The sequence below is a fragment of the Pteronotus mesoamericanus genome, unplaced genomic scaffold (assembly GCF_021234165.1).
Source record: "Pteronotus mesoamericanus isolate MK-2021 breed Mesoamerican mustached bat unplaced genomic scaffold, CSHL_Meso_final contig_27, whole genome shotgun sequence".
In the NCBI taxonomy this organism is placed as follows: domain Eukaryota; kingdom Metazoa; phylum Chordata; class Mammalia; order Chiroptera; family Mormoopidae; genus Pteronotus; species Pteronotus mesoamericanus.
Window position 1 is genome coordinate 9440070 of NW_026555115.1, and position 21378 is coordinate 9461447.

Genomic DNA, 21378 nt, shown 5'->3' on the forward strand with positions numbered 1-21378 from the left:
TAAACAAAATCTTTTTTAAAAAAAATCTACAGAAGTAGCCATCACGTAGACTACATTCCCTGAGAGTATGCAACAAATCAGAAATTAAAAACAAATGATATGGTTAGTAGTTTTTATTATGTCTAAGTGGCTACATACCTAAGTAAATAACCAATTCTTGTGGGACAAAATTAGAGAAAACAGCAAAATTTTAAGGATCATACCAACACACTCAAATGGCAGTCATTTACTTAGATAATCTACTTAAGTCAGAAGGCAATAAAATTCTAAAACATAAAATGCACATTATTATTTACCAGAATAAGGATGAGCCAAAGGTAGAAACCTTTGAAATAACACAACTGGAATTAAAAACACACACCACATACCCATCATTCACATGAATCACTAAAGTGCCTACTCACAAAAATTAGTACTTTATAATGATTTAACTATAATTTAAAGTGAGATTCATTGTAAAAATCGCCAGTACTCATTATCATGAAAAACCCACCTCATGATCTACTACTAATTTTTCCATAGAATTTGAGCATACAAATAAACTATTAAGCTACATAAAAGGAGAAAAGAAATCCATTTCAAACTCTAGAATTTGAATATACAGAGAAAATGCAGGAAGGTTAACTGAGCTCATAAAAAAGAAACTACCAGTAATATTGTGCAAGGGACATGGATGAGGTGAGAGAGAATGGACCAAAAAAAAAATTAGCAAGAAGAGAAATGGCTTACCACCAGCAGGATTAGCAGATCTGGATCCTTGATTATGAAAGCAGACCAAAGAACAGGCAAAAAGTGGATTAGAAGACAATACAATACAGAAGGTCAGCATGCAAACACAACATGTCTTTGTTCACAAACACATTATTAGCAAAATAGCTATTTTCTCTAGGTCTTGTTCCACCTAGTCTATTTTTGTACTCATGTTTATTTTATATGTCACAGTATTTAGCATTTATTTCCCATCTGTACATGAAACACTTACAAACCTACAGTGGGCCAGGTACAGTGCTTGGTGCAGGGGATGCAGAGAAGAGTAAGACAAGTGTCTTACCCTCTGTGAGTACATCTGCTCTCTAGCTCCTAGCAACCTGAGAGAAGTGACTGTGTTGCTAATCTGTGTATCAGTATTATCTGAAACAGGGCTCACTATATCAGAAGCGCTCAATAAACATAAGTGAATTAAAAGGAGCTGCTATTAACTAGTTTCACCTGAGTGTCTTATGCCAAATCCTCAAATATTTACATATTAATCCTCAAGTATTTAAAGACTCAAGTATTTAAGTTTTCAAATATTCAAAATATGTCAACTGTTAAGGGCCCTAAATCGAATATTAATAAAACCTACTTACTATTAAACCAGAACTCTAAATGCTAGTATATCTACATTTGTAAAATATATAAATATGCTATTTTCTACTAAAATATTTTTTTAAAAAAATATTTAATTCCTATGCATAAATTCAAGATCCAGGCTTGATAATTTGTTGATATTGTCTCCTTTAATGAGTAAAGTAAAACTGAAGAGTTTTTAAAGTGTAGCCCTAAATAAGCCAGAGCAGGTGCAGTGTTTTTTGTAAAACCGAAGAATTAAAGCTCTATCACCACCCTCACCCTGCTGCAGAACTTCAATCTTTACCACCTCCTAAACAGAGGACCCAGCCAGAGGCAAGGACCCCTGCAGAGGCCAAAACCAATACACAGCAGACATGAATGAAGATTATGTGAACTACTATTCAACCCTCACTCTCTGAAAGGAAATAACGCTGCACAGCTAAAGGGTCAGACACTTTTTAAGCTCTATCTCAACATATTGAAGTTAAAAAAAAGGGACATGGACTCCAGGCAACATTATGGTTCAACAGAATAACCAGAGCCAGTGTATTATTCCCAAGGTTCTAGAAGCTTCTGCACTACACCTGTGCATTCTATGTTGTGTTGTGTAGTATAGTGTAAAGAATGAGTTTCTATGTCAGACAAGTCTGGGTTCAGTACTCTCACTGAAGGCAGCAATATGACTGACCTTGCACTTTCTTTTCAAAAAGGATATAGGCTTTTATTTAACATAAGGACTATAGTTATCAAAGGGACATAGAAAAATATCTAAATTCGGAAGGAGCTGAGAAAGGCATTCTAAATACTAAGAGAGAACCTGAGGGCTGGCCACAGACTAAGTGTTGTCTACAAACAAATAGGCAGGCACACAACAGCAGAGGAAAGCTGTGTGGAGAAAGTAAGTGTAGCTCCTGAGGAAGGGGACCTTCCCTTTACACATTGACCTTGCTCAGGAGAACCCTGACACCCAGCTCTATTCTTCATGCACAGAGAGGGAGGAGGGGACTCAAGGTCACATGCAGCTGTGAAGTGAGACACCAGGGTTGGATCCTAATACATACATTCCATCTATGGCTGCTTTCATGTCTCAGGCTAACAAACCACATGACTTGACATATAAAGAGAAGCAATAATGGAGGCAAGGGCCACTGTGCAAAGCAAGAGTCCATACAGGCAAGGAGAGAGGAGCAGGCTGCAATATTAGAACAGAGGGTAAGAGGGCAGAGCTTTTAATGCATTTACTTATGACCACTGGAAAGAGGACTTGGCATTAACAGTCATCTCTCTAGGTACTGCTCTTAGGTTACACCAGAACTGCTTATCAATAGAAAAATGGGTCAGAGTGCAGGTACATTTCAGTTGAAGAGGCTTGAGGAGAGGAAGAGAAAGTACATTTTAACATTTAATGAGGAATGATAAAATATTTAAATCACCTGGACAGGAGACAAAAGTACACTTGAACACTCCCGTTGTAAGCTTACCCAAGAAACATCAAGATTACTCACATTATCTTAGAGCCACAGAAATTGTTTTGCCCCTGAACTCAATAAGAAGGGGCTTGAATAAAACCAAGATAATAGAGAGCATAAAATATACTTCTTACGCTGGGACTGTGAAACCACTTTAGCACGACTGCGGCCTCGATTATCAGAAGGTATAGAAGCGACATTGGTGGCACTCCCAGAGTTTTGTCGTCTGGTGCGAATCCGACCTGGAGAATACAGCAAAAACAGTGTTTCCACAGGTTTTCAGTAAGTGCGACCTACACAAGGAAACAACCTACCCATGAGCAAAGGGCACTGACTGGGCCACCTACAGAGAGAGCTGGTCTTCCCCATTTGTGGTCCTGACATGTTTCCCTATGTACGTACATGTGCATGTGATCTGTACACACAAATGCTAAAAATGCTTTAGGAACTCCTGAGAGCGAGTCATGAATCTATCAGGTGCTAATGTTTCAATTACTTTAGCATGTTATATTTTCAGATGAGATTATATTTATTTGAGGATTTGTCTCACAATTTTTTTCAGATCAAATTATCTTTTTATTGGCTACAAATATGACAAATTTCCAGAAGCAGAATATATTAGCTGTTACCTTAAAAATACTATAGAAAAAAATGAGTAAATGCAAAATACTCAGCAATCAACAAAAGCTACAATGCCCTGCGAAATAAATGTTTTGCTAAGTAGCATTAAACTTCTATTTTAAAGCATGCATGACCATAAATTTCTAGGCTGCAAAAGATTAAGATAAAAAGAATAAATATTAGCATCTGAAACTAATACAAAATATTAAGTGTGAACTGTAATTGAAAAATAAAATATTTTTAAAAATAAAATTGTTTTAAAAATTGAGTACCAGAAGTACTTAGACAAACAATGACCTAAAAATAATGCCACATTGTAGGCATTAATGAAGAGTTTGCCACTCTAGCAGTCTGTTAACCCCAATTACTAAACCATAAAACAATAAAAATAAGTTCAGAAATGCAAAATCATTGAAGAACAGACTAGTATGATTAGGAATTAAACATTTTTAAATTCAGGGATTTTGTTGTTTCAACGGGGTACAAAATGCCTCTCCTGCCATTAACAGCAATCTGATAGAGAAAACACGAACCAATGTGAATCACTATTGGCTTCCTATATCGTTCAAAATCACTTCCACTTCATTATGAGAGAAATCTTGCAGAAAAGCAACACAGAAAAACAAATCTTAAGGCTTGAAAAAGGTTCAAGAAAGGAAGGTAAGAAGCAATAAAAGAAAGCAGTGCATTAAAAAAACAAACTAAAATGAATAATTTTTAAGAAAAGACAAACACAAATTCTAGAATCTATACTAAAATTAAGAGCTACATCATGTACTATACTAAGAGTGTGTATGTGTGAACTCAGAATCCTCACAACACCACGTAAGTAATTAGTCCCATTTTATAATGAAGAAACAGAGAAATGGGGATTAATTAATTTGTCCAAGGTCACACTACTGGTTTGGATGTTTGTGCCTACCTGGATGGCTAGCCTATGAGTGTGGAATTTTTACTTTCCCATAGCAATCACCAAGCTAAGTTAAGGCAGGCACCAAGGCAAAGCAAACATGAAAAAGGCTGAATTTCTTATTTTAAATTTATTATAAAATATTTAAGTCACAAGAAGATTTTTTAAATGAACATCCATACCGACTCAGCTTAAAAAATAAAAATCTTCTTTGCTTATATTCTTATATCCTTTACCTTCTTCTACATTTGGTAACATGATCCTATACCCAGTATTCCCCATTCTTTCGCATTTCTTCATGTTCTTTTTTTAAAGTATATTTTATTGATTATGCTGTTACAGTTGTCCCATTTTCTCCCTTTTCTCCCCCTCCACCCTGCATTCTTCTCTACCCAGTGTCTCCCCACCCCCTCCACTTAGTTCATGTCCTGGATCGTAAATATAAGTTCTTTGGCTTCTTCATTACCAATACTTTCCTTAACCTCTCCCTGTTTATTTTGTACCTACCAATTATCTTTTTTTGTTCCCTGTACATTTTCTCCCCATTCTCCCCCTTCCCACTGATAACCCTCCATGTGATCTCCATTTCTGTGAATTTGTTCCTGTTCTAGTTGTTTGCTTAGTTTGTTTTTGTTTTTTAGGTTCAGTTGTAGAAAGTTCTAAGTTTGTTGTCATTTTACTGTTCATAGTTTTTGATCTTCTTCTTTTTCTCAGGTAAGTCCCTTTAATATTTCATATAATAAGGGCTTGGTGATGATGAACTCCTTTAATTTGACCTTATCTGGGAAGCACTTTATCTGCCCTTCCATTCTAAGTGATAGCTTTGCTGGATATAGTAATCTTGGATGTAGATCCTTGTCTTTCATGACTCAGGAGTACTTCCTGCCAGCCCCTTCTTGCCTACTAGGTGTCTTTTAAGAAATCAGCTGATAGTCTTACGGAAACTCCTTCATAGTAACTGTCTGCTTTTCTCTTCTTACTTTTAAGATTCTCTCCTTATCTTTTATCTTGGGTAATTTAGTTATGTATCTTGGTGCATTCCTCCCTGGATCCAACTTCTTCAGGACTCTCTGAGCTTCCTGGACTTCTGGAAATGTATTTCCTTTGCCAAATTGGGGAAGTTTTCCTTCATCATTTGTTCAAGTAAGTTTTCAACTTCTTGCTCTTCCTCTTTCTCCTTCTAGCATCTCTATGATTCAGACATTGGAATGTTTAAAGCTGTCCCAGAGTTTCCTCAGTTTCTCCTCATTTTTTGGATTCTTGTTTCTTCCTTCTGTTCTGGTTGAATGTTTATCTTTCTTCTGCTCCCAATCATTGATTTGAGTCCCAGTCTCCTTCCCTTCACTGTTGATTCCGTGTGTATTTTTCTTTATTTCACTTTGGATAGCCTTCACGTTTTCTTCTCTTTTGCATCCACACTCAACCATTTCTGTGAGCATCCTAATTATCAGTGTTTGGAACTCTGCATCTGATTGGTTGGCTATGTCTTCATTGCTTAGTTCTGTTTTTGGAGCTTTGATCTGTTCTTTCATTTGAGCCATATTTCTTTGTCTTGGTGCACCTGTTACATTGTAAGGGGTAGAGCCTTAGGAATTCAGCAGGGCGGGGCAACCCAGATTGCTGTGTTGTGGTGCTGTCTGTGGGGGAAGGGACAGAAGAGGAAAAATGCTGCTTGCTTGGCTCTTCACCTCACTTTGTCATCCCAGACCCCTGCTACCCACAAGTGAATTGGGCCCTTGTGATGCTGATTTCCAGGTGGGTGGGTTTGTGTATGTTCTACAGCCCCCTGGATCCCTCCAACAGACAATCCTGTGAGACTGGGAATTTCTCCTGCTACCACAACCCTCCCAGGTTTTTACAGCCAGAGGTTTTGAAGCTTTCTTTTCCTGCTCTGGAACCCTGGGGTTGTGTGGTCAGTCTCACTCCCCAGTTGTTCCTCCTGGTTTATCTACATGCAAATGAGCAATAGCCTGGTCCACCAGCTGCTGCCTTGACCCGCGTCCTCTCCTCCCTGGCTGCCCATCTCTGCCCCTGCTACCAGTCTGGATGAATGTTTTTTCTTTTACTACTTGGTTGTCAGACTTCCATCAAGTTTGATTTTTCTGGCAGTTCTGATTGTTTTTTGTTTTTAAATTGGTTGTTGTCTCTCTTTGGTTATGCGAGGAAGCAAAGAGTATCTACCTTTGCCTCTATCTTGGCTGAAAGTCCTAATTTCTTTATAAAGATATGCTCTTCTGCTTTGACCAACATGGCTCAGTTGGCTGGGAGTAGTCTTACACAGAGAAAGATCGCAGCTTTGATTCCTGATCAGAACACATGCCTTGGTTGTGGGTTCAATAACCAGCTGGGGTGTGTACAAGAGGCAACTGATTAATGTTTTTCTCTCACATTGATGTTTCTCTCCCTTTCTTTCTCCTCCTCTACCCTTTTCTCTAAAAATAATTTTAGAAGTCTTTAAAAAAATGCTTTACTAACTTTAACATAAGTATTAAGATAAAAATAATACAATTAAAAACACAACTTCTATTAAATCATGCTTTTGGGGAGATGGAGTAGTTTCAAGGGCCCTGTTTTTACATTAAACTTTTTTAAAGATAATTGTAGATTTGGATGTAATAATAAGAATATAAAGAGATCCTGTTTGTACTTTATCCAATTTCTCTCAATAGTAACATCTTATAAAACTATTGTACAAAATCAGAAACAGGGAATGGACACTAATACACTCCATCAATCTTATTCAGATCTTTCCAGTTTTATTTGTATTTAAACTCTGCCTTTCTTTGTGGGTAGTCCCCTTTTTCCTCTGGCTGCTTCTAATATCTGTTTTTAATCTCTGGTTATTCTGAAATTACATTATGATATACTGTCTCTGCCTCATCTCTCTTCTTAATTTACAATTACATATGCTTAGCATCTGTACCGTATTATTCAAGTATCCTGCTGCACTATAGTCCACACAATAGTGAAGGAGGTGACATCCCTAACCCCAGCATTGTTCAAAAGTCAACTGGACATTTCTTCAAACTTTACTGAAATTTTTTGTGATCTAGATTGTAGCTGAATTCTTTAAAGAGGATCTATGTTTGCTTCTGCTAGTGTCCTGTGGACATAAGCAATCCATAGCTACTTTAAAATAATTGATCTATTTGGGTTTTTCAGACCACAAAGGCAGTGTAAATTCTGACAAAAATCTGCATAAAGACCCAGCATATTGTTATAAATTCTCAGGGAAGATTACTTCTCCCTCTAACTAGTATCAAGGTTGAGAAGGGCAAAACGCCCTCTTGTCCCCTTCAGTTTAACAGTTATTAACTTCTCGTTCATCAAGGATGATATACGAGGTCTGTCAAGAAAGTATCCAGCCTTGTATTATGAAAAATAGAGACATTTAATAAAGAAGATTTAAGATACAAGAAACACTGTATGTAGGACAATGACGCCTCAGTCCCCTTCAAAGTAGGCACCTTGGGACCTCACACAGTTCTCCCAATCGCCATTAGCTGCCCCATCACATTTTCCTGAATCTTTATCAATAGTCTGATATGGCTTCCCTTTCAAAGGTGATTTTAGTTTTGGGAAAAGCCAGAAGTCGCAGGGCGCCAAATCTGGGCTGTAGGGAAGCTGAGTCACCTGGGTGATTTGATATTTTGCCAAAAACCCTGTACCAGACATGATGCATGAGTGGGTGCGTTGTTGTGATGAAGCTGCCAATTACCAGTTGCCCATAGCTGTGACCTTCCGAATCATCTCAATAGTTTCTGCAGAGGCGTATTCTCAAGCTTAATGCAAAAGTTGAGGCAGATTCGTTGCTCTACTTGCTCATTTTGAATGCGACAGCCACACTGAGTGAGTACATGTGCTCACTCAATGGTGACTACCGCCTCCATTGACTAGTGCAGTGAAGTTGTCACTGTTCATGCATGAGCATTCCAATCCACTCTCCTTGGCTGCCAGGTTACACTGATAGCACATAAATCATTCTCGTTGTATTAACAATGGCTAGATTTTTTCTGGACAGACCTCGTTGTATATATTTCTCATTTACTATAATAATGAGGTTGCCAAAATTCAAATGTATTGTTTGAACTTTAAATTTAAGGTACCCAAGTAATGATTCAAAAATCACCTTTGTCTCCTAATTTTGACAGTGCCTATCTCTTCTTGTCTCAGGAGCTGGATGGACAGTAAAACATTTAATAGACTTATCAAATTTCTTAAAAGGCCCAAAATGATTCCAAAATTTCAGATATGGAAACTTATGATAAGACACTAAGTGATATTTACTGCTGCCTTTTTCTAATAACCATTTGCAGCTTTTCTAAGCATCACTGCCAAATTTCATGGCTGCAACAAACTGAGAAGTAAGAGCCTAGATTTGCCTGAGTTCACAGGTCTACCAGGGCCATCTCTCCTTTTCCTCTCATCTGCACCCAAAGCTCAAAGCTCTGACTGGTCAGCTCTGCGACAGCCCACAAAGCCCTGGTGTTCAGAGATCAATGCTCACTGGGCTCCCGTCAAGTTCTCTTCTGATTCTGAACTCTATACAATGAAGGAGCCATAGATCCTTCTCCTACTTCCCTACCAGAAGGAGAGGCAGAAAAAGAGACTTCTTGTTCGTAGTCTCTTGCACAACAATAAAGTAGGCAAGTTCTGAACTTGCTCTAGACTGGTAAAAAAGAAAACTAATAGAAAGAAAAAAAAAGTAAAAAATTCCCAGTGTTGGCTGGATTAACAGGCTGACTTCTATTCTGTTATACTGGCATATGAAATCAGGGTATTCTGAAAAATAATAATAATAATAATAATAATAATGTCCCAAATACTGTCTTCACTTTCCATTTCATCTACATTGATGCATTCCACCCTCCACAGTTTCCTTCCATCTAGGCTGAGAAAACAGTTTCCTTCCATCTAGGCTGATAGTTTCCATGGGAAGGGGAAATACAAAATTACTCTTATCAGCTAAAACATGAAAATTTCACCCAGCCTCAGTGTTCTATCACAAATGAGGTTATCATTATGATGTAAATTTCTTGTCCATTTTTCATTTTTGGAAATTTTTCATTTCACAATCTTCTCCAACCCCACAAGTCACCAGTGGGGTTTGCTGAACATTCAGAGTCCCCTATTCCTTCCATACTTAATCAGAGTTTTCAGGGGAAGGACAAAATATTCTTTTAGCAAAGCACCCAGGTGATTTTTGAGATAATTTTGAAGAATATTGATCTTGGGACTATGTTCATCTTAAAAAAAAAAAAACAAAAAAAAAAAAACCCCATTCCTAATTTTCCTTTATGAGTTCCTTAGGAAATAGTATATAGATTAAAAGTACTGTGAAATGAATACATCAAGATAAAATCCAGTCCACTTCACAGGTTAGCCTTCTAGAGTAGCTAAATAATAAGGAAAGTAAACTAGCAGTTCCTAATTATTAAATCACTATCCTGAGGGTAGGTGGTTCTAAGCCACTATCTTAATCTGATGAAATCATCCTAAATTTTAATTACGTAAAACATCATGCTTTCTGCCTAGAGAGTTTTCAAAGGGATGATCTTATCTAGCATGTGCTAGTCAAAGACCTGTACAGACTAGAATAGCTATGCCTAAAATTCAAAGGTCAATGCAAAATCAGTAAGGCTTTCTTGAGAGTGGCATAAAAACAAAAAGTGGATCTGGATACGTGCATTTCTTTGACCATGCTATGTCCTTGTGTGTAGTAGAGAACACAGCACTTAGAAGGCACTTACTACATGATTGATGAGTGAATGAATGAGAATAAATGAATGAATGGGGTACTGTAGTGATATAAATAAAAATGGTATGGTACAATTCAGTCACACCATTAGGGGAGAAAAATGTATTTTAAAAAATGTCTGTAAATTACCTGGTAGAAAGCCTTTATGAGCCTTTAACCTGAATAATTGACACAAATTTATTTTCAAAACAGGAAAGCAAATCCTGAGAGGCCCACAAAAGCACAAAAGGAAAGGAAAGGAAAGGAAAGGCGGTAAAAGTTAGGTGGTGCTTCAGGAGTAATGAACTTGGAGACGAGCAGCCAGGAGGACAGCAGCACACAATGTCACGTCAATGCTACTCCCCAGTGTGGGCTCAAAATCGAAAACTATGTACAGCATTCTTAAGTGCCAAAATTCACAGGAACAACAATTAAACAAGAAAGGAGGAGAATTCGGGTAGAAGTAAAGCAAAAACCCAGTGGAAACAGAATGAAGAGTGAAGGGGAGAGCGTGCAAAGTCTCATGCAGGGACCTCGGTGAAACAAGTGGGCAGAAGGCAACACTCAGTGAGAACAGAGGACCAGGGAGAGGGAGACACACCTCTATCACAGAAACAAACTGCTTACCCTCTGCTTTAGTGGCAGTACCATCTTTAAGCAAATTAAAAAACAAGGGAAGGGATAACAGGGAACAGTTAGTAACATTAAAAAACTTAAAAAGCAAAATGTTATTAGCTACTAAAAAAAGCAAAAGTACAATTTAAAATGAAATTAAAAGGGAAACAAGTTCAATAGCAAAGCAGAGTCTAAAGCAAGTAAAAGTGCCTCATCTTGAAATCAGCTTAGCATCATGTGCTTTTTGCCTTTGGAAAACAACACAGAAAAGGACAACCCAGGGCAGGGTCTCAGTTTATAGTGACTGCTGTTTTTTAGGTTAGTCAACCCTCATCTTCTAAAGAGCTCCTTTTTCTTGGAACAAAGTACTACCAGAAGGGGTGGGGAGGAGGACAAAGGACTAAAAACTAAACTACTAAAGAGTCACCCAAAAGACAGAGGCAAGTGAGAAGTTCAGAGAAGCTAGCTCTAGCAATGCCTATCCCAACTACTTATCAGCAGCAAAGCTATATAGCATGGTACCTGAATCAAGGCCTACCGACTCCACATCTTCCCTCATGTGTCTGGACTCTAGAAGTTTGGAAAAGGATCATCAGCTTTAATGCTACACTTCTGCACAGATGTACAGTATCAACCTAAGTAGTAATCATAACAACTTCTCAGTAAGATTATGTTGTATTTCAGGGTAGTTTTGTTTTTTGTTGTTTTGAACATAAGGAAAGTTACAGGTAGTGAGGAAAAGATAAGAGAACAGGAATACTAACACTGGGCTGAATATTTACCAGTGTTTCTCAAAAGTCAACTCCACATCATCAGACCAAAAGACCAGGGTGCTTTGACTAGCACTGAGGTACATCCACTTGGTCCATATTAAAATACCCCAAATATGAACAGAAAACAAAAGTTACTGACTGAGGACTCAAAATGGTTTCTTACTCAGGTTTTCTAGCAATGAAACAAATACTAACTACACTCAAGTGTTAATTGAATGTACTGGAAACACAGGAAAGTATTTCAAAAACTGAACTAAAATTTACAGAACTAGTTTACCATAGGACAGAGGAGTGCTGACTTCCCTCTTCCTCAGTGATTACATATAATGTAACATTAACATAATACCATAAAAACTCCTACGTAATGTTCTAACAGTTAAATGTCAGAAAAGGAGAGCTCCTGTTGGGTTTCTTCCCAATCTAAATGCATCCATCTATGTATGAAGTATTTCCAAAGAGAAAAACAAGGCTGATTTAATAAACATTCCAAAACATATTTCTTTCAAACTAGTAATCTTCCTGTCATAATTAGTTTCTTTCCCTATCATCTATCTGAGTTAGGGTAACTGTTATTACAATAGTTTATGGTTATAGGAAGACTCAAAGATTCCATGGCCTGCTCAAGGTTCCCAAGCTAATGAATGGCAGGCCCAGGATCTTCTTTTGGTGTTTGTTCTCTCACTATGCTTCCATGCACAAAACATTTTTAGAATACTGATTTTGGAACTAATTTTGGAATATGCAAATCACATAAGTAATTCTGTCTCAATGTTTCATAAAGTTTAAATTACATTCATTTCCATAAAATCCAAAATAAACCAATTCAGCTAAGTCCCCCAAGTTTGGCTTTGGACAACTTCGCTCTGACAAAATATAAATGATCAGCCTTACATATAGCAGTTATGTAGTGTCTGCTGAAAAACTGAAAAAAATGACATAACATTCTGCCAGATATTAATTCTATTGGAAATTATTTTTTAATTTTTGAGACTATCATTAAATTAAGTGCATGCTCTTCCCAAAGTGACACGTGGAAGAACAACACTCTTTTGTACAATATAATTATATTAGTTAATAAGTCCACCACATTCCTCTAAAGATCCCCACCCCATTGTCACCCCTCTCTGGCTCCTCTCATACCTCCCCGACTCCAATTACATTCTCAAATTAGAAAATACCTGATCACAGTGACTATCTTTGGTGAATTCCTCACTAAACCCTTCCCCCTCTGCTCCCACCAATGTCAGGAGGGAGAAAAGCCAGCTTTGACAATATAGGAGGGAAGGGGAGCTGAAGGGAGGACATGCTCAGTGCCACACACCATGCGAGCACCAGTGTACCTGCTCATCAATAAAAATGACGATGCTCCAGAGAAAGTGAACTCTCAACAAAGGGGAGCTGTTAACCAGCAATGTGCAAAGAGTCACTTATACTTAAACGTCAGCACTGCAACAGTGACAATTTCTTCAATTACTGTTTTTTTGTAATTAACTAAATAAATCTGAGCAGAGGTGTCATCTCAAACAACAGAACTTGGGGTAAGAGGTGGTGGAGATCTGATTACCTAAGGATGCATATGACCCTGGAGGTAAGGCTGCTGCGGAGCTGAAGGGTGTAGCGCCTGAAGCTGAGGAGGCTTTGGATTTGGCACTGGCTGCTGCATTTACATCGATATCACTTCGAGACCGCTGGAGGGACCCAGTCGTTGATGTAGATTTGGTACTGACTGACGAAGCTTTCATGGTAAAGAAAAAAACATTAGTAAGAACTACACTAGAATTGTAAACATAAATTGTTAAAACTAACTTTGCTTTTCTTTACAACAAATACTAAGTTTTAAGAGAGGCTGAAACAGCACTAACCAACACTTCCTCTTGGTCAGTGAAGACAAGTTCAGCCCATGCTGAGAAAACATAAAGTAACTGCAACTATACACACCTATATTTATTTTGCTGGAATCAAAGACTACAATAAACCCCAAAGAAATGAACCATACTTCTGGTAGTATGAGAAATGAAACAGTAAAACATCGTTTTCATCTGGCCAGTTTCCTCATGATGTGGCAAAAATGGGCACTTGTACCCAGATGCTAGCCCCTTTCAGGAAACATTCTACTCTCCTGACTCTAACGTCCACCACGCTGCTGCTATTGCTCAAAGCATCACAGTTGTCTTCACTCTCTGACCAAATGACCAGAGTGAAGCAGCTGCACTGTTTGTGGCAGTGCCTACATGCTGGAAGGAAGTATATGAGAAAAGGCCATGGGGCTCAGTTTCTGCCTCAGTGAGTCCTCCTCCTTCAGAGCTAACGGCTCCTGGAAAAGTGGCGCTTTGCTGGGGGTATCTGGAGCGCAGGGCAGGGCAGCTCACTCTGCAAACCTGACCAGGAGCCAAGGGCAGCATCTCCAAGTAGCTCAGCCCACCTGGGGTTAGTAATAAAGGTCTCCATGGACTGCCTTCTCCACACTGTCAGTCTTACCTCTGGAGGCGGTACTTCCAGTAGAACTTCTTTTGGCAGAGAGTGGCCGACTAAAAATAAAAGTATATGCCTGTTTATTATCAAATGTGCATTTTATCTGCATTAATATACAATCTATAACTGAAAATTATGATAATGAAGAATTATTTCAGAGTTTTCAGAATTTCTCAGGTAATTTGGCCCACAATATAATAAACACCCATTTTCAGAGAAGCTTTATCATTATATTTTGGACTATCTTCCAAACACACAGAGATTAAGTCCTAACTAGAGACAGACGTTAGAAATAGAGAATGAAGATATTACATTAAGTCCCAGATTTTGAATACCCTCCCTTTACAAACTTGTCTCCAAGTTAATATGTACATGATCTTAGAAGACACTGAACAATTCACTCCAAAACTGTATTACTGTACTATCATATAAATTTAACTAAAAACTACTTAGGGCAGAGACCAAGGTCACCTATTTCTTACCACTCCCACAGTATCTTACCTAGTACCAGAATCCATCTGAAGTAATGGGGATTTATTAACAGGCACATGTATGTACAAACACAGGTAGAATTTGTATTCTCACGCAGCAAATTTTTAAATATAAAATCTCACACTAATGAATTCCTTACTTCAGACTCTCTTGAGAGCTAGAAGATGAGCGATCAGATTGTGGCAAAGACACGATACTGTCTGAGTTCTTCAAATGCGACTGAAGGGCCTTCTGGTAGGAGGACTCCAAGGTGTGGTATAAGTGCTCTGCTTCTCTGCTGAAGTGACTGTGGAAGCCCCAGTAACACCTTGGGAAAACACACAACTTCCTTAAATGGCCAATGGATCATAACAGATACTTCACTGAGCTCTGGAGTACACTATGTAACATTTCAAGGACCAGAATCCTGTTTACCTCTCCTATTTGAGAGAAGATTGGGATGCCGTAAGGAAGGTGGAGCTAAAACATCCAGAACTATGCCTAAAACCTGAGGGGGCCTCATTAGTAGTTTTTATAAATGCAACTTGATACTAAAGTATTTAAAAATTGCCTTAGAAAAGATGTACCAAAAAATAAAAAGGGAAGATGTTCAGAACTACTTAAAACTGTTATTGCATTATAACTAAAGATCCAGAAAAATTGAGGGACAGGAAGAATACAGTACAAGGATAAAAATAGCCTAAGCAGATCATTAACAAATACAGACCTAATAGTTTTTACCAACTATTAATTATGTCATTTATTTTGATAGGAACTACCCAAGATGAACTGGTGGTAAGCACTTCAATATCAGCATGAGGTCCTCCAAACACTCAGAAACCAGAGAAAGATAACTTAACTGAGAGCAAAGAGCAACAAGTATTCAATCAAGATATATTAATGCAGCTATGTAAGACATATTCCAGGCTAGGAATATTAACCTGTTGTCTAGAAGAAGAGTTGGTCAACTACAAAAGCACAGAAAAAACCACCAGAGGTATAAAACTAGCAGTACTTGTCCATGTGCTCCCTGCCCAAGAGAAAGACTTAAAATGAAACTTCTGATATTTATGATCACAGTGGCAAAATTATTCTCAGGGAGGTACTGAATGTATGGTGCCACAGCCAGATGGCTGGAATGTAACTGCCTCAAACATGACATGGCAACAGCAGGTCAACACTGTGATAATCCTGAGCCTCAGCTCACCCCACCACCCCTAACTGTGATGCACATTTCCCAAACAACTACTTGATACTTGCAAAGATGTGATCACAGGGAAAGAAGCCCTGTGACTGGGACTTTTTCACAGTAAATCACAAAGTCAGTTTGGATTATGACTTGGCTTTTAGCAGGGCTTAATGAATATAAGAGAAAACACTGAGCATACACATAGTGCTCTTCTGATTCATGGAATAATAGTGTCTCATAAATTAAAAAATGAGCATTTTGTTTTCTACCTCAGTCCTGATAATATCAATCACTCTTTCAGGCCCAGGCACCAACCAACGTCCTAAACAAAAAACTACAGAAAAACTCTGAAATGACTTTCCAGGGTCATATTTAAAAGTCATGATTAACAAAGTATTTTCACGTAACCTAATGTGTTTTTAGTAAGGCAATCTAGACAATGCATCCGAAAATAAAAGTGGCGAATAACAAAAGTGGTATACAAACACACACTTACTTTCTGGCTTCTATTCTTGCTTCAGAATCAGCATCATGTATTCCCTTCTTTATTGTTTCGGCTAATACTGATATATGTCTGCAATAATCATTAACATAGGTGTTATGCGGTTGGAAACAAGTGTGAGAGCTTCAAAATGGCAATGTAAGAGCCTCTGTGCAGCTTATAAAATCAGAACATTCTCTGAAGCTCTAATTCTGTCCCAATGCCCCACCTGCTCCACCCCCACCTACGTACCCTGGATAACCCTCCTCACTGGTATTTTTTTTTTAAAGTTATGGCTTTTTTCCCCAGGCCATACTTACGTAGCTCAATCTTTCATGAGCCTAAACAACAAAACCCTATTTTTTCCATAGTCAGAACTAGTTTATATGGAAATTTTAATGAGATATAATCTTAATACTAAAGAGGCTATCTGCATCACATTTCTGTAATGAAACAAAATGTTTTTTCAAGCTCTAAGTATCATGAACAATTTTATAAAATTATGTAACATTTTATACATAGGTCTTCTTCTTTAGTTATGTTCTACCCTAGATGAGAAGAAGAAATTAAACTGTCTCAACTGAAATCTAACCTGACTATTTAAGTTTTAAGAAAAGGGAATTGACTGGAATGAATAGCGTCATACAGCATAAGACTCGTTACTGATTTTACCAGCCCAAAGTCTTTACCCTCAGTCCTTCATTCATTTAATTAATGAGTACCTGTTCAGTGACAAATACTGAGCTAGGATGAATGACTATAGGAGACTACATCTGAGCTCTTTATGCTTTTCTGTTCTACTCACTTATCCCCACATTAAATCCCTCATTCCACTTTCCACCTCTGAATTCCAAAACTACCCACAAATGAAGAAGATATAATACCCATGAGATTAAAAAACAAGAAAATATTGAAAAAAAAAATAAGACTATCGTCTAGATTCAAAGTATTTTCAGGTGAAAATTTACCTCTGGGAGGCTAGCTTTGTTTCATCTGACCACTGCAGTATGGATGGGACTGCCAGGCATTTTAATTTATTAAAATGCCACTCTAATAAAATGTTTAATATGCTATAAAGTTTTTCACAAACTATATGACATACCATTAAAAAATGGGCACACCACCACCACCATTTATTTCTCCAAATTTAACTCAGAAAAAAAAAAAGTAACTCTCAAAATTCAGAGGCATGCTTCTATTTTTCAAGAATTCTGTGATAGCCCTGACTGGTGTGGCTCAGTGGGTTGAGCATCGTCCGGCAAACCACAAGGTCACCGGTTTGATTCCCAGTCAGGGCACATCCTGGTTTGGGGTTGTGGGAGAGGCAACAAATGGGTGTTTCTCTCCCTCTCTTTCTCCCTCCCTTCCCCTTTCTCTAAAAATAAATAAATAAAATCTTAAAAAAAGAAAAAGAAAATACGGTTTGAGTTAAAAAAATTTTTTGTCATAATCCTACTTTTCATTATGATGATGTGAAACTTACCAAACAGCAATCTTAATAAAGAAAAAGCTGCTGACTTCCTACCACAGAGATATCAAAGAGGAAACTTCCAAACAAGTGAAATTCCCAAAAGGACCTAAGAACAACTTTAAACATTGACCTCATTGGAACTGACAGGAATGTTAAGCTGCAGATTCAGAGTCAATAAACAGTTAATCCCAGCTTTGTAGTTGTCATAGTGCACATTTGCCTACATCTCTAGGCACCACAGTATTACAATCAAGGAAATACACTAAAGGCTTCTACCAATATTATATGGGTCACATAAGGAGAAATAACAGAAGTAGTCATGAGAACAAATACTTAAGATTCCTTCATTTCTGATAGAGAGTGGGTTGGACCACATGCTCAGTAATTAAATCTCAAGATTCAATTCAGGAAAAACCCAGCAAATCAGATGCTCACCGTTCCAGTGAATGTGTCTGCCATTCTTGTAAAAGTAAATCTAAAAATTCAAAACAGCGTCTGAAAATTGTTAAGGAAAAATACGTAAATTAGTAATTTGTATGTTAGTTAAAATAAAAGCTTTTTTTCTTAAGTAAACCAACACTACTTTTTATAATTGTTAAATTTCTTGTAACTTTTATGATTAAAAAAACTGGAACATAAAGATGGAATCAGAATTGACAAAATCAAAGCAAATCAAGAAAATTAAGCGCCTACGGTGGTCAAAAAGAAATATCACAGAGCTATAGAGACAGGATACAAGACTTCCCTCCAAATCAGAAGCCTGAACTTCATGGCAACATTACTAAAAAGGTGCATCATTCTTATTTGTTTTTATACTACCTCAAATAATATGTGAATACAATATGCAAACATACACAAAAGATCAACGTACATTACAGAATCAAGCAATTGGTCTTTGAATTAATTTCACAGAATGCCTTGCACATAAAAAAGTAAAAAATACCCTGAAAACCAGAAAGTGTTTGCCCAATTTTCCTGCTAAGAGGTCCTAGGTAGTGCTTCAAATACATTTTTCCCTAGCTACTCAGCTATTTTCCTCTCTTTATTACTTTAATATCCTTTCTTTTCCAGCCTTTTCACTTTTGTGATCTTTCTTAGTCTGATTTGCGCAACTAAAACAATTCCAGTCTCATCTCCTTTGGATTACATTACTGTTTTGGGTGAAGTCCAAGATATTCATCTTCACAGGAATAAATCTTTATAGTCTTGGGAACTCATTCAAGGAAACAAGTCAGTAGGTAATCTTTTTCTAACGACCAGACTTTCTTTCCCATTATCTTCCCAATTCAAAACCTCATAATCCGTACAATTATTAATTGCTCAATAAATCTTTAATAACCCCTTATCCTATGCTAGATGCTAGAGATACAATGGTAATCAAGACACAATATAGCAAGCATGAGAGACAAGAAGTGGTCTGTGTGCAAGAGCACAAGGGGCTCTAGAACACACCAGAGAGATATTTAACTCAATCCTAGAGGTGGTAGGGGACTATGGGGGTTTATAAAGCAAACATTCTCCAAGGAAAGACTGTCATACGCACACATCCTTTCCTCACTACCTCACTCTCGCTTTCCCCACTCTCATCCCAACCTAGATTGTGTTTCTTCTTTTTCTACCCTTTTCCTCATGTCATTTCCTGGTCTGACTTTTCTTGTCTGTTTGTCTGTCTGTCTCTCCCCCCCTCTTTTTTTTAAAAAATGTGTGTGCATATGTATATACTTATTTATCTCTTAGTGAAAATAGATCTTTAGTGCTAATTCTTGTCTTAAACATTAATCAAAAAATATCACCTGTAATTAGGTTTTGTTTTCAACTTTTTAGACTAACTGCACACACAGAAGTCTATCAATGTTGACATTATTTAAACACATCGGGGGGTGGGATGGGTAGAGGGGAGCGGAGAGAGAAAAAGTGGGACATTTGTAATGGCATAGAAAAATAAAATATTAAAAAAACAGAAAAAAGAAAAAAACACATCATTAATTAAAAATATCAGGTTAGAGCTTGTCTCTTTTCTTCACTTACTCATCATTCAAAAATGCAACTCAAGTTTTAACTATGATGCTCTTGAGAATATATCTGCTGGTTTTAATCGCTACTCTCTCTTAATTCCTAAATCCACCACATATGCCATAACTCACTCTTACATTGCTTTGCATTATTGTTTTTAATCTCTCCCACTAAAATATAAACTTCTGAAAGGCAGGGAAGTTGTGCAATCCATTTCTTATGAATTTTACAAAGTGAGGCTGGGTACAGGTTAAAACAGCAAAGTGCACTGCCTTGGTCACACTGCTCTCTTCGGCTCACTTTACCTTTCTAAAATAAAGGCAGAAGCACTGGGCCAGAGATGGCCTCTATTTCTTCTTTCAGCATTAAGACACATGGTTCTGACTGCTACTCTGACTAAATATAGGAATAGCAATCTGAGTGTGTGTCTCAGAAACTGATGAAGGGAGTGGCATTTCTACTGTCAGAGTGCTTGCAGGTTGCCAGTCACATTTAACTCCAAAGGCCAGAACTGTTAATGCTGTACAGTGAGTTATATTAATCCAAAATTCTTATTTTGAGGCCCTAACCCCAATATGATGGCATTTGGAGATGATGGGGCCTTTGGGAGGTAATTAACTATAGCTCTCCTGATGGAACTGGTACCCTGCTTCCAAGAAGAAAACCAGGAAGCTTGCTCTGTCTCTGTCATGTGAGGACACGGCAAGAAGGCTGCCTCTGCAAGCTACCCTCATTAGAAGACAACCACTCAGGCACCCTGATCTCAGACTGCCAGCCCCCCAAACTGTGAGTAAACACATTTCTGTTGTTTTAGCCACCCAATGTATGGTATTTTGTTATGGCAGCCCAAGCTGACTAATTAAACATCCTATAATGTTCCACCACAAAGATCTGTCACTTCACTGCAGCAACTCTACTTTATATAAAGGAAAAACGCACTTTGAATTTCTGTCGGAAACATAAAACAATACTAACAATAATAACAGCAGCAGCAACAAATTCTAATACTGGTCACCATTTATTAAGCTTTTATTAAGTGTCAGATCCTTTTACTTAAGTGGCTGTGAATCTGCAACAACTACACAGGGCTAGTATTGAGTTGACCAAAAAGTCCACTTAGTTTATCCCATAAAATAAAAGACACATTTTTCATTTTCACCAATAATTTTATTGATGTGGATGTGCTGGCTATCTCCTGCTGCTGGCTTCCAGTGGGTAGAGGCCAGGAATGCTGCAAAACATCTTCCAATGCATAAGACCACCCCACGGCAAAGAATTATTTAGCCAAAATGTCAATAGTACCAAGAAACTTTGCAAACCACTTCTGACACTTTCGATGAGTCAGTCACAGCACCTTCTCCATACACTGCACAAGTCTACTTTTACATTTCAGTTGCATTTTCACCTTTCATGAAATAAAGCATAATACAATTAAAATGTCTCATAATTTCTTCCATCTTCAATATTAATATGGCTGCACAAAAATTCACCAATTTTTTTTAAAAGCATGCTGATATGACAGCTGTCACAATAAAATCTAACAAAATTGTTTCAAATGACGTTAAAGACAGCTAGGCACTACTAGTACCATCATACTAAAAAAGCTAAACAAACTTTTTGGCCAACCCAATACCTGCATTCCTAACAGGACAAATAATAAGTACGTGGGAAGAAATCATGCTCCAACCCAAATCTGTCTCTTCTGGAATTCACTATCATTCCTCTACTTTACTGACTTCACACTCTCATTTCTAAGAAGAGTCGAAGCTACTCCACTCTGTTTCCAAGGAGAAGCTGAATTGTGAGTCAAGGGCAGATTGCATT

General features: G+C 37.7%; 1 protein-coding gene across 1 annotated transcript in view; it reads right to left on the reverse strand.

Annotated features, from left to right (window-relative positions):
• The window catches only part of CLASP1 (cytoplasmic linker associated protein 1), a 266333-nt gene that overhangs the window by 98518 nt on the left and 146437 nt on the right, over positions 1–21378 (reverse strand). The window contains exons 15-23 of the mRNA XM_054575023.1: positions 17977–18036; positions 16086–16163; positions 14561–14728; positions 13936–13985; positions 13022–13192; positions 11207–11254; positions 10697–10720; positions 2936–3043; positions 730–756 (exon numbers count right to left, since the gene is read on the reverse strand). Of these exons, the coding sequence (XP_054430998.1) occupies positions 730–756; positions 2936–3043; positions 10697–10720; positions 11207–11254; positions 13022–13192; positions 13936–13985; positions 14561–14728; positions 16086–16163; positions 17977–18036 (734 nt within the window). The remainder of the gene's footprint in view (positions 1–729; positions 757–2935; positions 3044–10696; positions 10721–11206; positions 11255–13021; positions 13193–13935; positions 13986–14560; positions 14729–16085; positions 16164–17976; positions 18037–21378) is intronic.